General features: G+C 43.3%; 1 protein-coding gene across 1 annotated transcript; it reads left to right on the top strand.

Moving 5' to 3' along the window:
* The first annotated feature begins 323 nt into the window (after positions 1-323).
* Positions 324-10379, top strand: LOC110529252 (rho-related GTP-binding protein RhoA-A). The gene is made up of 6 exons (XM_021611369.2): positions 324-421; positions 1538-1693; positions 3853-3973; positions 5901-6031; positions 6212-9064; positions 9114-10379. Exons 2-5 carry the CDS (start codon positions 1538-1540, stop codon positions 6383-6385), a joined length of 582 nt encoding a protein of 193 aa, XP_021467044.1. The 5' UTR covers positions 324-421; the 3' UTR covers positions 6386-9064; positions 9114-10379.
* The last annotated feature ends 1769 nt before the right edge of the window (positions 10380-12148 follow it).

The following is a 12148-nucleotide window of genomic DNA, read 5'->3' as shown; positions in this document are numbered from 1 at the left end:
GGGGGTTGACCTGGGGGGTGACCTGGGGGGTGACCTGGGTCAACTTCTGAAATTAGTTTATTTTTCTAAATATATTTATACATTTTCTTTATCACTTGTTTTTTGTTTTTTACTCTTTGACTTCTTTCCTTTCTTTGATTCATGTGGATATTATTTGTGTTATGCTATTTCTTGCTATTTCTTGTAAAGTGCAAATCAAAACAAAACCGGTGGGTTAGTATGATGCAATCTTTTCACTGTTTCTTTCCAATTAGATTTTTGTTGTTGTTGAGATTTGTAGACATTTTTAAGCTAGATCTGTAGATCTAGTCCTGTCTAGGTCTCTCTATATGCTGCCAGTGCGTGGCAGTCCAAAGTGGGCGGGGATTTCAGCTCGGACCGGAAGAGAAGCGGCGACAACCCGAAACAGAGCTAACAGACGGTAGCATCACTTTAATCTAGCTATTCCTTCTTTTAACTATCTTTATCTAATACAGTTGCGTAACAACCGTATATTGATGATTATATATAACTAAAACACTTATGAAATCTATAGCCATGACTTTTTAAAACCGCAAATGGAGCTCAAAGTATTGACAACCAAACATTAGCTAGCTAACTTGTTGTCGCATAAGCTAGCTGGCTATCTAACTGGGAAAGAATATAAAGGACACAGCTGACGCTTAAACCAACCACTAACTCCTAACCTTAAACCCTTAACCAAATGTGTATACATTCTGACATGAATTACCGGTTTTGGGCGTCAGGCGTATCCTTACAATACTTACTGCCTTTTTCTAGCTAACTAGCAAATTACCAAACTAAACCGTTAACTATTTACAAGAAATATAAACAAAAACACACACAATATTTCTCACTAACAATGTGTTTACTTGATTGTTCGTGGTTACTTTTGTATTTGCTGTCTAGTTTATTAGCTAATTAGTTAGCTAACGCCAGCTAGCTAATAACATTAGCTGGCCAAGGCAACGTTAGCTAGCTAGATATAGTAATTATCTCAAATATGTTTCCCTTATGACATTTAAGTTATCATTCCTTGGTCATATGCAAGAACACTGTATTTCATTCATATGAACATTTACATTTTAGTAATTTTAGTCGCTGTTATCCAGAGCGACTAATGGTTAAGTGCCTTGCTCATGGGCACAGAGATTTTTCACATGGTTGACTTGGTGATTCGAACCAGCAAACTTTCAGTTACTGGCCTTTATGTTCTTAAACGCTAGGTTACCATCCGCCCATGAACAAAATTGATCTAGGTCAATATGAATACACATATCATCTGTATCAGGTGTAATAGTTAAGGGCTATAAACAAAATTACCCCAGGAACAAGAAACCCTGAGCTACCTTTTGTGAAGTAGGCTAAAATCAGGGTATCACTATGCAGGCTAAACGGAAACAAAGATGGGATGCAGTGGTATAATATGAGTGTTAATCTCTATCGTCCCTCTCTCCATCTCTCCCCCTGTCTCTCTTCCACCTCCCCTGTTTCACCTCTCCTTCTCCCCTCTTTCTCGATCCTCCCCCTCATATAGATGGCTGCAATCAGGAAGAAGCTGGTGATAGTGGGAGACGGAGCGTGTGGGAAGACCTGCCTGCTGATCGTCTTCAGTAAAGACCAGTTCCCAGAGGTCTATGTGCCCACTGTGTTCGAGAACTATGTGGCTGACATCGAGGTCGACGGCAAACAGGTGAGCCTCAGCCAGGGTCCTAGTTCCAAACCAAACTGACCGTGTCCTCATTTTCTCTTGGGCCCAATTCCAAACCAGACCCTTGGAACTGGTTTCCACCTGAAAGTGATGGATATAATGACAAAATGGTTCCACCCCCTTGACTTCCCAACTAGCACTGCCTTTGCTGAAAAGTTACTTCCTATGACTGAGATATGTGGTTGTTTCATCTAGCTATCTGAAGATGAATGTCCTGACTATGACTGGTCCACCTAGCTATCTGAAGATGAATGTACTGACAATGACTGGTCCACCTAGCTGTCTGCAGATGAATGTCCTGACTATGACTGTGATTTGTGGTTGTCCCACCTAGCTATCTGAAGATGAATGTGCTGACTATGACTGAGATATGTGGTTGTCTCACCTAGCTATCTGAAGATGAGTGTGCTGACTATGACTGGTCCACCTAGCTATCTGCAGATGAATGTACTGACTATGACTGGTCCACCTAGCTAACTGGAGATGAATGTACTGACTATGACTGGTCCACCTAGCTATCTGCAGATGAATGTCCTGACTATGACTGGTCCACCTAGCTATCTGGAGATGAATGTGCTGACTGTGATATGAGGTTGTCTCACCTAGCTATCTGAAGATGAATGTACTGACTATGACTGTGATATGTGGTTGTCCCACCTAGCTATCTGAAGATGAATGTCCTGACTATGACTGTGATATGTGGTTGTCTCACCTAGCTATCTGAAGATGAATGTCCTGACTATGACTGGTCCCCCCAGCTATCTGAAGATGAATGTCCTGACTATGACTGGTCCACCTAGCTATCTGAAGATGAATGTCCTGACTATGACTGTGATATGTGGTTGTCTCACCTAGCTATCTGAAGATGAATGTCCTGACTATGACTGGTCCACCTAGCTATCTGAAGATGAATGTACTGACTATGACTGGTCCACCTAGCTATCTGAAGTTTAATGTCCTGACTATGACTGGTCCACCTAGCTATCTGAAGTTTAATGTCCTGACTATGACTGGTCCACCTAGCTATCTGCAGATGAATGTCCTGACTATGACTGGTCCACCTAGCTATCTGAAGATGAATGTCCTGACTATGACTGGTCCACCTAGCTATCTGGAGATGAATGTACTGACTGTGATATGAGGTTGTCTCACCTAGCTATCTGAAGTTTAATGTCCTGACTATGACTGGTCCACCTAGCTATCTGAAGTTTAATGTCCTGACTATGACTGGTCCACCTAGCTATCTGCAGATGAATGTCCTGACTATGACTGGTCCACCTAGCTATCTGAAGATGAGTGTGCTGACTATGACTGGTCCACCTAGCTATCTGGAGATGAATGTACTGACTATGACTGGTCCACCTAGCTATCTGAAGATGAATGTACTGACTATGACTGGTCCACCTAGCTATCTGAAGATGAATGTCCTGACTATGACTGGTCCACCTAGCTATCTGAAGGTGAATGTCCTGACTATGACTGGTCCACCTAGCTATCTGAAGATGAATGTCCTGACTATGACTGGTCCACCTAGCTATCTGAAGATGAATGTCCTGACTATGACTGGTCCACCTAGCTATCTGAAGATGAATGTCCTGACTATGACTGGTCCACCTAGCTATCTGAAGATGAATGTACTGACTATGACTGGTCCACCTAGCTATCTGAAGATGAATGCACAAACTGCCCTGGGTAGTAGTGTCTGCTAAATCATCCCATCATGCACCACGTCTTTCTGTGGGCAGAAGCACTGTTCACACCCTTCTTGAGAACATTTAGCAGGTTTAAAGCTAATTTCCTGCAGTTGTATACGTTTTGCCATGTGTAATGTTTATTCATGTGGTATTTCAGTGACTCAAACATTACTACAGAATCTATGGGCTAAAAACAGAATCTATGGGCTAAAAAACGTTAGTTGACATGGGCATAGTTGATCTGGATGTTTCTGAAAAGTTATAAATAGCTAACTAAGGTCTGCAATGACTGACAGGACAAGAGGAACTGATGATGCAATACCCGATTTAGAAATGTCACCTTGTACATTCTACTATTACAACTTTGAAGAATATGTTGAAAGCTGGATTGACTTCCTTAACCACTGTGCTAAATGACTCTCTCCTCTCTCTCTCTCTTTCTCCCAGGTGGAGTTAGCGTTATGGGACACAGCAGGACAGGAGGACTATGACAGACTGAGACCTCTCTCCTACCCCGACACTGACGTTATACTCATGTGCTTCTCTGTAGACAGCCCAGATAGTTTAGGTAACATACAACACACACACAGCAAGGAAGTGTTTTGTTGGACGGTGTATACCCCCTCAGATCAGGAAGTGTTTTGTTGGCCGGTGTATACCCCCTCCAACTCAGATCAGGAAGTGTTTTGTTGGATGGTGTATACCCCCTCAGATCAGGAAGTGTTTTGTTGGATGGTGTATACCCCCTCAGATCAGGAAGTGTTTTGTTGGATGGTGTATACCCCCTCAGATCAGGAAGTGTTTTGTTGGATGGTGTATACCCCCTCAGATCAGGAAGTGTTTTGTTGGATGGTGTATACCCCCTCCAACTCAGATCAGGAAGTGTTTTGTTGTACGGTGTATACCCCCTCCAACTCAGATCAGGAAGTGTTTTGTTGGATGGTGTATACCCCCTCAGATCAGGAAGTGTTTTGTTGTACGGTGTGTACCCCCTCCAACTCAGATCAGGAAGTGTTTTGTAGGACGGTGTATACCCCCTCAGATCAGGAAGTGTTTTGTAGGACGGTGTATACCCCCTCAGATCAGGAAGTGTTTTGTTGGATGGTGTATACCCCCTCAGATCAGGAAGTGTTTTGTTGGATGGTGTATACCCCCTCAGATCAGGAAGTGTTTTGTTGGACGGTGTATACCCCCAGTTCCACTGCATTTTTTCATTGTTCCCCTTTAATCAGGGACTGATTTAGACCTGGGACACCAGGTGGGTGATACCCCTTTAATCAGGGACTGATTTAGACCTGGGACACCAGGTGGGTGATACCCCTTTAATCAGGGACTGATTTAGACCTGGGACACCAGGTGGGTGATTCCCCTTTAATCAGGGACTGATTTAGACCTGGGACACCAGGTGGGTGATACCCCTTTAATCAGGGACTGATTTAGACCTGGGACACCAGGTGGGTGATACCCCTTTAATCAGGGACTGATTTAGACCTGGGACACCAGGTAGGTGATACCCCTTTAATCAGGGACTGATTTAGACCTGGGACACCAGGTGGGTGATTCCCCTCTAATCAGGGACTGATTTAGACCTGGGACACCAGGTGGGTGATACCCCTTTAATCAGGGACTGATTTAGACCTGGGACACCAGGTGGGTGATTCCCCTCTAATCAGGGACTGATTTAGACCTGGGACACCAGGTGGGTGATACCCCTTTAATCAGGGACTGATTTAGACCTGGGACACCAGGTGGGTGATACCCCTTTCATCAGGGACTGATTTAGACATGAGTCACCAGGTAGGTGATTCCCCTCTAATTAGGGACTGATTTAGACATGAGACACCAGGTAGGTGATTCCCCTCTAATTAGGGACTGATTTAGACATGAGACACCAGGTAGGTGATTCCCCTCTAATTAGAGACTGATTTAGACATGAGACACCAGGTAGGTGATTCCCCTCTAATTAGGGACTGATTTAGACATGAGACACCAGGTAGGTGATTCCCCTCTAATTAGGGACTGATTTAGACATGAGACACCAGGTAGGTGATTCCCCTCTAATTAGGGACTGATTTAGACATGAGACACCAGGTAGGTGATTCCCCTCTAATTAGGGACTGATTTAGACATGAGACACCAGGTAGGTGATTCCCCTCTAATTAGGGACTGATTTAGACATGAGACTCCAGGTAGGTGATTCCCCTCTAATTAGAGACTGATTTAGACATGAGACACCAGGTAGGTGATTCCCCTCTAATTAGAGACTGATTTAGACCGGAGACACCAGGTGGGTGTAATTAATTATCAGGTAGAACAGAAAAGCAGCAGACTCCGGACCTCGTAGGGTCAGAGTTCATTACCCCTGGTGTATACTGTGTGTATCCGGTACATACGACTAATGACACACACACACACACACACACACACACACACACACACACAGTCAGAGGAATTAACTGAACACGACACACACCCACTAACATCTCTCCCTCCAGAGAACATTCCAGAGAAGTGGACTCCAGAGGTGAAACACTTCTGTCCTAATGTTCCCATCATCCTCGTGGGCAACAAGAAGGACCTGAGGAACGACGAACACACACGCAGGGAGCTGGCCAAGATGAAACAGGTACGTGACACCCTTCTCCCTGTAGCAGAGACATGGTTAACGGTGTGTGTGTCTGTTAACTTCTCTCTCTCTCCAAGATGAAACGGGTACGTGTGTGATGGACAGGTCACCTCTTCTCCGTCTCTCGCTAAACAAAATCTTTTTTTTCTTTTCTCTCTCTCTCTCTCTCTACGTCTCTAGGAGCCAGTGAAGTCGGAGGAGGGCAGAGACATGGCTAACCGGATCGGTGCCTACGGCTGTCAGGAGTGCTCAGCTAAGACCAAGGACGGAGTCAGGGAGGTGTTTGAGATGGCCACCAGGGCGGCGCTACAGGCCAAGAGACGTGGAAAGAAGAACGCCTGCATGCTGTTGTAGGCCCCAGGGAGATGTTGCCCCTGGATACTGATCTTGGACCAGTTTTACCCTCCCAAAATATAGTTGTAATCATTAAAGGGATATTGTCACATTTTGGCAATGACTGAAAGTCTGACAGGGTTCCCCAACCGGTGCCCCGATTTTATTTACCCACTCGCCCAAGTTTTCTGAGCAAAAAATAAATACAAGTTTACGTTATTTTATTGTTGGACATAAAGACTGAAAAAACCCCTGCAAATCAGTTCCAAGTGATTTTGATTTTGTAAATCTGTACCAAAGTGTTCTCTCTCATAATAGAGAGATATATGTGATTGTATACCAAATCTAAGCCAGGTTTGAAATGATTGTTTTAGTCAGTGTATATATATTTGTTTGGGCTTCTTGCGGTCAATTTGCAGTCTACAAATGATTTATAATTATGTTCCTTACCATTGGCTCAAGAAAAAAATCTTTCTGTGGCTGAATCTCTAGGTGATGCTGGCGTTAGCGCCATCAGCTAACTGATACCATAGACTTCCAGTCATTACGCTAACACTAGTTTATCAAAGGCTCACAAAACTTCAACTTCCTTTAAACTACACTCAGAGACACATTTGTATCCATGAGTTTATCTGACTCTGGGTCAGTAGTTAAAGGGCTTAATTGCCAAAATGGTGCACCATCCCTTTTTTCAGGGGTAGGTTTAAAACTGGTCTCAGATCTGTGCCTGTGGGTAACGCCCCTTTTGAGGGGTAGGCTTAAAATTGGTCTCAGATCTGTGCCTGTGGGTAACGTACCTTTTGAGGGGTAGGCTTAAAACTGGTCTCAGATCTGTGCCTGTGGGTAACGTACCTTATCGGCACCCTATTCCCTATATGGTGTGCTATATAGGGTTCCATTTGGGACTGGGGAGGTGAGGGGATAGAAAAGGTTAAATGCCCTCGATCTGAAAAAATTGCGTAGGTATCAAAAAGGAAATGAAATCAAACTTTATTCGTCATATCCACAGGATACAGAAGCGATTCTATATGGAACTACTGGGTGAAAGTAGGTCATGTTCATTAGTCACCGAACGGAACAAAACGGACTGAAACCGGGAGGGATCTACCTGAACTTTTACAATAAGAAACGCTTTTCTTTTATTTTTTGTCAATCTTCTACTGCAGTACATTTTGTTACGGTGTTTATTAATGAATACAACCCTGATGGGCGAGGTGGAAATGTGGCTATGTTTTTACATGTATCCAATCCTGTCGGAACTACACTAATGCCTTAGGGTGAAGGAGCCAAGGGGGCTGGGAAAGATACTGTGGACAGTGTTGTTTTGATGAGGAGCTGTGCCATGAGGCCTAGAGGAGGAATTGAGAAAGTAACGTCGACTGTGGCTTCCTCTCCTGGTCAACCCAGCTGGCCTTAATTTAAAGTTTCTCCTGTCCACTGCCTTTATGTCACGATAGACAGGAAGCTGTTAATTTCACCTGTCCACTACCTTCAGGTAACTATAGACAGGAAGCTGTTAGTTTCATCTGTCCTCTGCCTTCAGGTAACTATAGACAGGAAGCTGTTAGTTTCACCTGTCCACTACCTTCAGGTAACTATAGACAGGAAGCTGTTAGTTTCACCTGTCCTCTGCCTTCAGGTAACGACAGGAAGCTGTTAATTTCACCTGTCCACTACCTTCAGGTAACTATAGACAGGAAGCTGTTAGTTTCACCTGTCCTCTGCCTTCAGGTAACGACAGGAAGCTGTTAATTTTCACCTGTCCACTACCTTCAGGTAACTATAGACAGGAAGCTGTTAATTTCACCTGTCCTCTGCCTTCAGGTAACTATAGACAGGAAGCTGTTAGTTTCACCTGTCCTCTGCCTTCAGGTAACTATAGACAGGAAGCTGCTGTCCTGTCCACTGCCTTCAGGTTACTATATAGAGGAAGCTGCTGTCCTGTCCACTGCCTTCAAGTTACTATATAGAGGAAGCTGCTGTCCTGTCCACTACCTTCATGTTACTATATAGAGGAAGCTGCTGTCCTGTCCACTGCCTTCAGGTTACTATATAGAGGAAGCTGCTGTCCTGTCCACTACCTTCAGGTTACTATATAGAGGAAGCTAAGAGAGAGACTCTTGTTTAACCCTTTAGTTGCGTCCCCTCAGCCCTACTTTATTAAGAATTAAATGTTTATGGGCTTCTTCTGGTCCATGCTCTAACTCAGGCCCTACAGTCCGCAGGTGTGTGTGAGCTGTGTGTAAGACAGGTGTGTGTGAGCTGTGTGTGAGACAGGTGTGTGTGAGACGTGTGTGTGTTTCTCCTGGCAAGCCGAAGTTCAGTATCCGAGTCTCCGCCCCTTTCGTCAGTGATTGGTCAACAGTAGGGATTCTCCAATAAGTGTTTGTCATTCAACGACAGACTAATCATTTTCATTGAGAAATAAGGCAACAAACATCTTCGTTGGATGTAAAACCGTTCGTCTAGCATCTCCTTGACAAAAACGTACATTTTGGGACAGATTTCTTGAGTTATCTTTAGATTGTTTCTGATTATTTTGAGGAAGTGTATATTGGCTACGGCGTCTCAAGTTGGACAAACAGTACCATCGCTACTTTTTTTCTTGTTTTTCAAGAGAAGGTCTTTTAAGGGAGCATGAGAGTACCCTCGTTTGGGTCAGCCGAATCCAAGCATGCGGAAGGAGTAACACAGGTGTGTGTGTGTGTTGTGTGAGCGTGTAACACAGGTGTGTGAGCGTGTAACACAGGTGTGTGTTGTGAGCGTGTAACACAGGTGTGTGTTGTGAGCGTGTAAGACAGGTGTTTGTTCGAGCTGTGTGTAAGACAGGTTTGTGTGTGTGCGCGCGTTTGTCTATATCCAGTTTCCATGTGTCCAATACATGTATTGTAAGACTGGTTGAGACTGGTTGAGACTGGTTGTTATCGTCAGTAATGTTGAGACTGGTTGTTATCGTCAGTAATGTTGAGACTGGTTGTTATCGTCAGTAATGTTGAGACTGGTTGAGACTGGTTGTTATCGTCAGTAATGTTGAGACTGGTTGAGACTGGTTGTTATCGTCAGTACTGTTGAGACTGGTTGAGACTGGTTGTGTTGTCAGTACTATAAGCATGTTGGGACTGGTTGAGACTGGTAGGGACTGGTTGGGACTGGTAGGGACTGGTTGAGACTGGTAGGGACTGGTTGGGACTGGTTGAGACTGGTTGGGACTGGTTGGGACTGGTTGGGGAGATAATCACCTGCTTCCAACCAAATGGATTTGGAATACTTTAGTCCAGGACATTTTCTGACTTTGACGTGACTTTTGTTTTCTTGGTCCTGTGCAGTTGTTAATCAAACTAATATACGTGTGAACGCACAGTTTTTTTTTTTCAATGTCAACTTATTTTTTTAGAAGAAATTGTGAATTATTTTATGTGTGCCAATATATAAGAACGTAACTGTAGTTCTCGGATCTCTGTGGTCATTAGACCCAACAGCTGTTCAGAATGAAACAAAGATCTACAAACAATTTTATATTTTAGCATTTTAATATACGTAGATGAAGATTTCATTTTCATGTTTTAGTCTCTTTTTTTTTTTGTGTGTGGAGGGGGGGTGATGAAGAGAGTGAGATGAGGAGAGAGGACTTTTGAGAGATTGATACTTGATCTACAGAGATGACAGTAGAAGTAATCAATAGTCTACAGTGGGTTTATTTAAAAGCGATTTGATATTTAGAGAGAATTTCCCCAGACACAGATTAATCCTAGTCCTGGACTAAACCGCTATTTCAATGGAGATTTTCCATTAAGCAGATTTTTTTAGTACTAAACTAAGCCTAACTTTGATCTGTGTCTGGGAAACCTGCCATTTTAAAGTTGATTTCCATTTCCTATTTACTCCGTTACTGTTAATATATTATGTTATTATTATCCATGTTCCCTATAAACTGCGTGGGCGCACGGCTCCCCGGGACTTCAGCCCCGCGCAGAGATGTACGAGATTAAACGGTCTAGTTTTCCCTGTTAGTTAACACTGTCAGCGTTTCCCTTTACTGAGCGAATTAGGATTGAATCAACGCAATATTAGCCATTTTCAATGCAACCACACTGAAAGAAAACAAACTATGCAAGAGATTTTTCTTGTAGGCAGAGAGAATTGGAGTAGGACTCTATTGTATTGACAGGCACGACATCAGGCACGACACAGGCCCATACTCTACACCGACCCACGCGCCATAACCAATCAGAGCTGCAGTATCCCTATATTCGGTCTTAAAGGGGCAGTGTTGTATTTTGAGACATGCTTGAATAAGCTAAGTAGCTTATAAGCGGAAGGTAGCAATAATGTGTCTGATTCTCTGTAATAATGGTATGAGAATAACAAGGCATTTTATCTTGTAGAGTGGTTTCTAGCATCAAACAACACAAAAACATGTTCAGTCGCCTCCTCGTCCGAAGGACAAGTGGACGAACAGGTTGTCAATCCCGGCATGTTTGTTTCAACAGTCTCATGGAATGTAGGTCTGCATTGAACATTGACTGCTACTGTAGGTTGAACGATAGAACGGCTATTTCCATGTTAAAATGCTATGGGATGCATTTTCTCCATTGTTTTTGATGGTAGGCTACTCTGGTAGGCCGTACATTATGATCAAACAGCCAGAGCAGCCTACTTGGCCACTGTTAAAACTGTAACTTAAAGCGGGTACAGCCTCAGTGTTCACAGTAAAACTGTAACTTAAAGCAGGTACAGCCTCAGTGTTCACAGTAAAACTGTAACTTAAAGCTGGTACAGCCTCAGTGTTCACAGTAAAACTGTAACTAAAAGCTGGTACAGTCTCAGTGTTCACAGTAAAACTGTAACTTAAAGCAGGTACAGCCTCAGTGTTCACAGTAAAACTGTAACTTAAAGCAGGTACAGCCTCAGTGTTCACAGTAAAACTGTAACTTAAAGCTGGTACAGCCTCAGTGTTCACAGTAAAACTGTACAGCTTCAGTGTTCACAGTAAAACTGTAACTTAAAGCTGGTACAGCCTCAGTGTTCACAGTAAAACTGTAACTTAAAGCAGGTACAGCCTCAGTGTTCACAGTAAAACTGTAACTTAAAGCTGGTACAGCCTCAGTGTTCACAGTAAAACTGTAACTAAAAGCTGGTACAGTCTCAGTGTTCACAGTAAAACTGTAACTTAAAGCAGGTAGAGCCTCAGTGTTCACAGTAAAACTAACTAAAAGCTGGTACAGTCTCAGTGTTCACAGTAAAACGGTAACTAAAAGCTGGTACAGTCTCAGTGTTCACAGTAAAACTGTAACTTAAAGCAGGTAGAGCCTCAGTGTTCACAGTAAAACTGTAACTTAGTGGGTACAGCCTCAGTGTTCACAGTAAAACTGTACAGCCTCAGTGTTCACAGTAAAACTGTAACTTAAAGCAGGTACAGACTCAGTGTTCACAGTAAAACTGTAACTTAAAGCAGGTACAGCCTCAGTGTTCACAGTAAAACTGTAACTTAGTGGGTACAGCCTCAGTGTTAACAGTAAAACTGTACAGCCTCAGTGTTCACAGTAAAACTGTAACTTAAAGCAGGTACAGCCTCAGTGTTCACAGTAAAACTGTAACTTAAAGCAGGTACAGCCTCAGTGTTCACAGTAAAACTGTAACTAAAAGCTGGTACAGTCTCAGTGTTCACAGTAAAACTGTAACTTAAAGCAGGTACAGCCTCAGTGTTCACAGTAAAACTGTAACTAAAAGCTGGTACAGCCTCAGTGTTCACAGTAAAACTGTAACTTAAAGCTGGTACAGCCT

Source organism: Oncorhynchus mykiss, chromosome 9 (assembly GCF_013265735.2).
Source record: "Oncorhynchus mykiss isolate Arlee chromosome 9, USDA_OmykA_1.1, whole genome shotgun sequence".
NCBI classification, from domain to species: domain Eukaryota; kingdom Metazoa; phylum Chordata; class Actinopteri; order Salmoniformes; family Salmonidae; genus Oncorhynchus; species Oncorhynchus mykiss.
The sequence above is the reverse complement of the archived record's forward strand: the minus strand, read 5'-3'. Positions and strand labels throughout refer to the sequence as shown.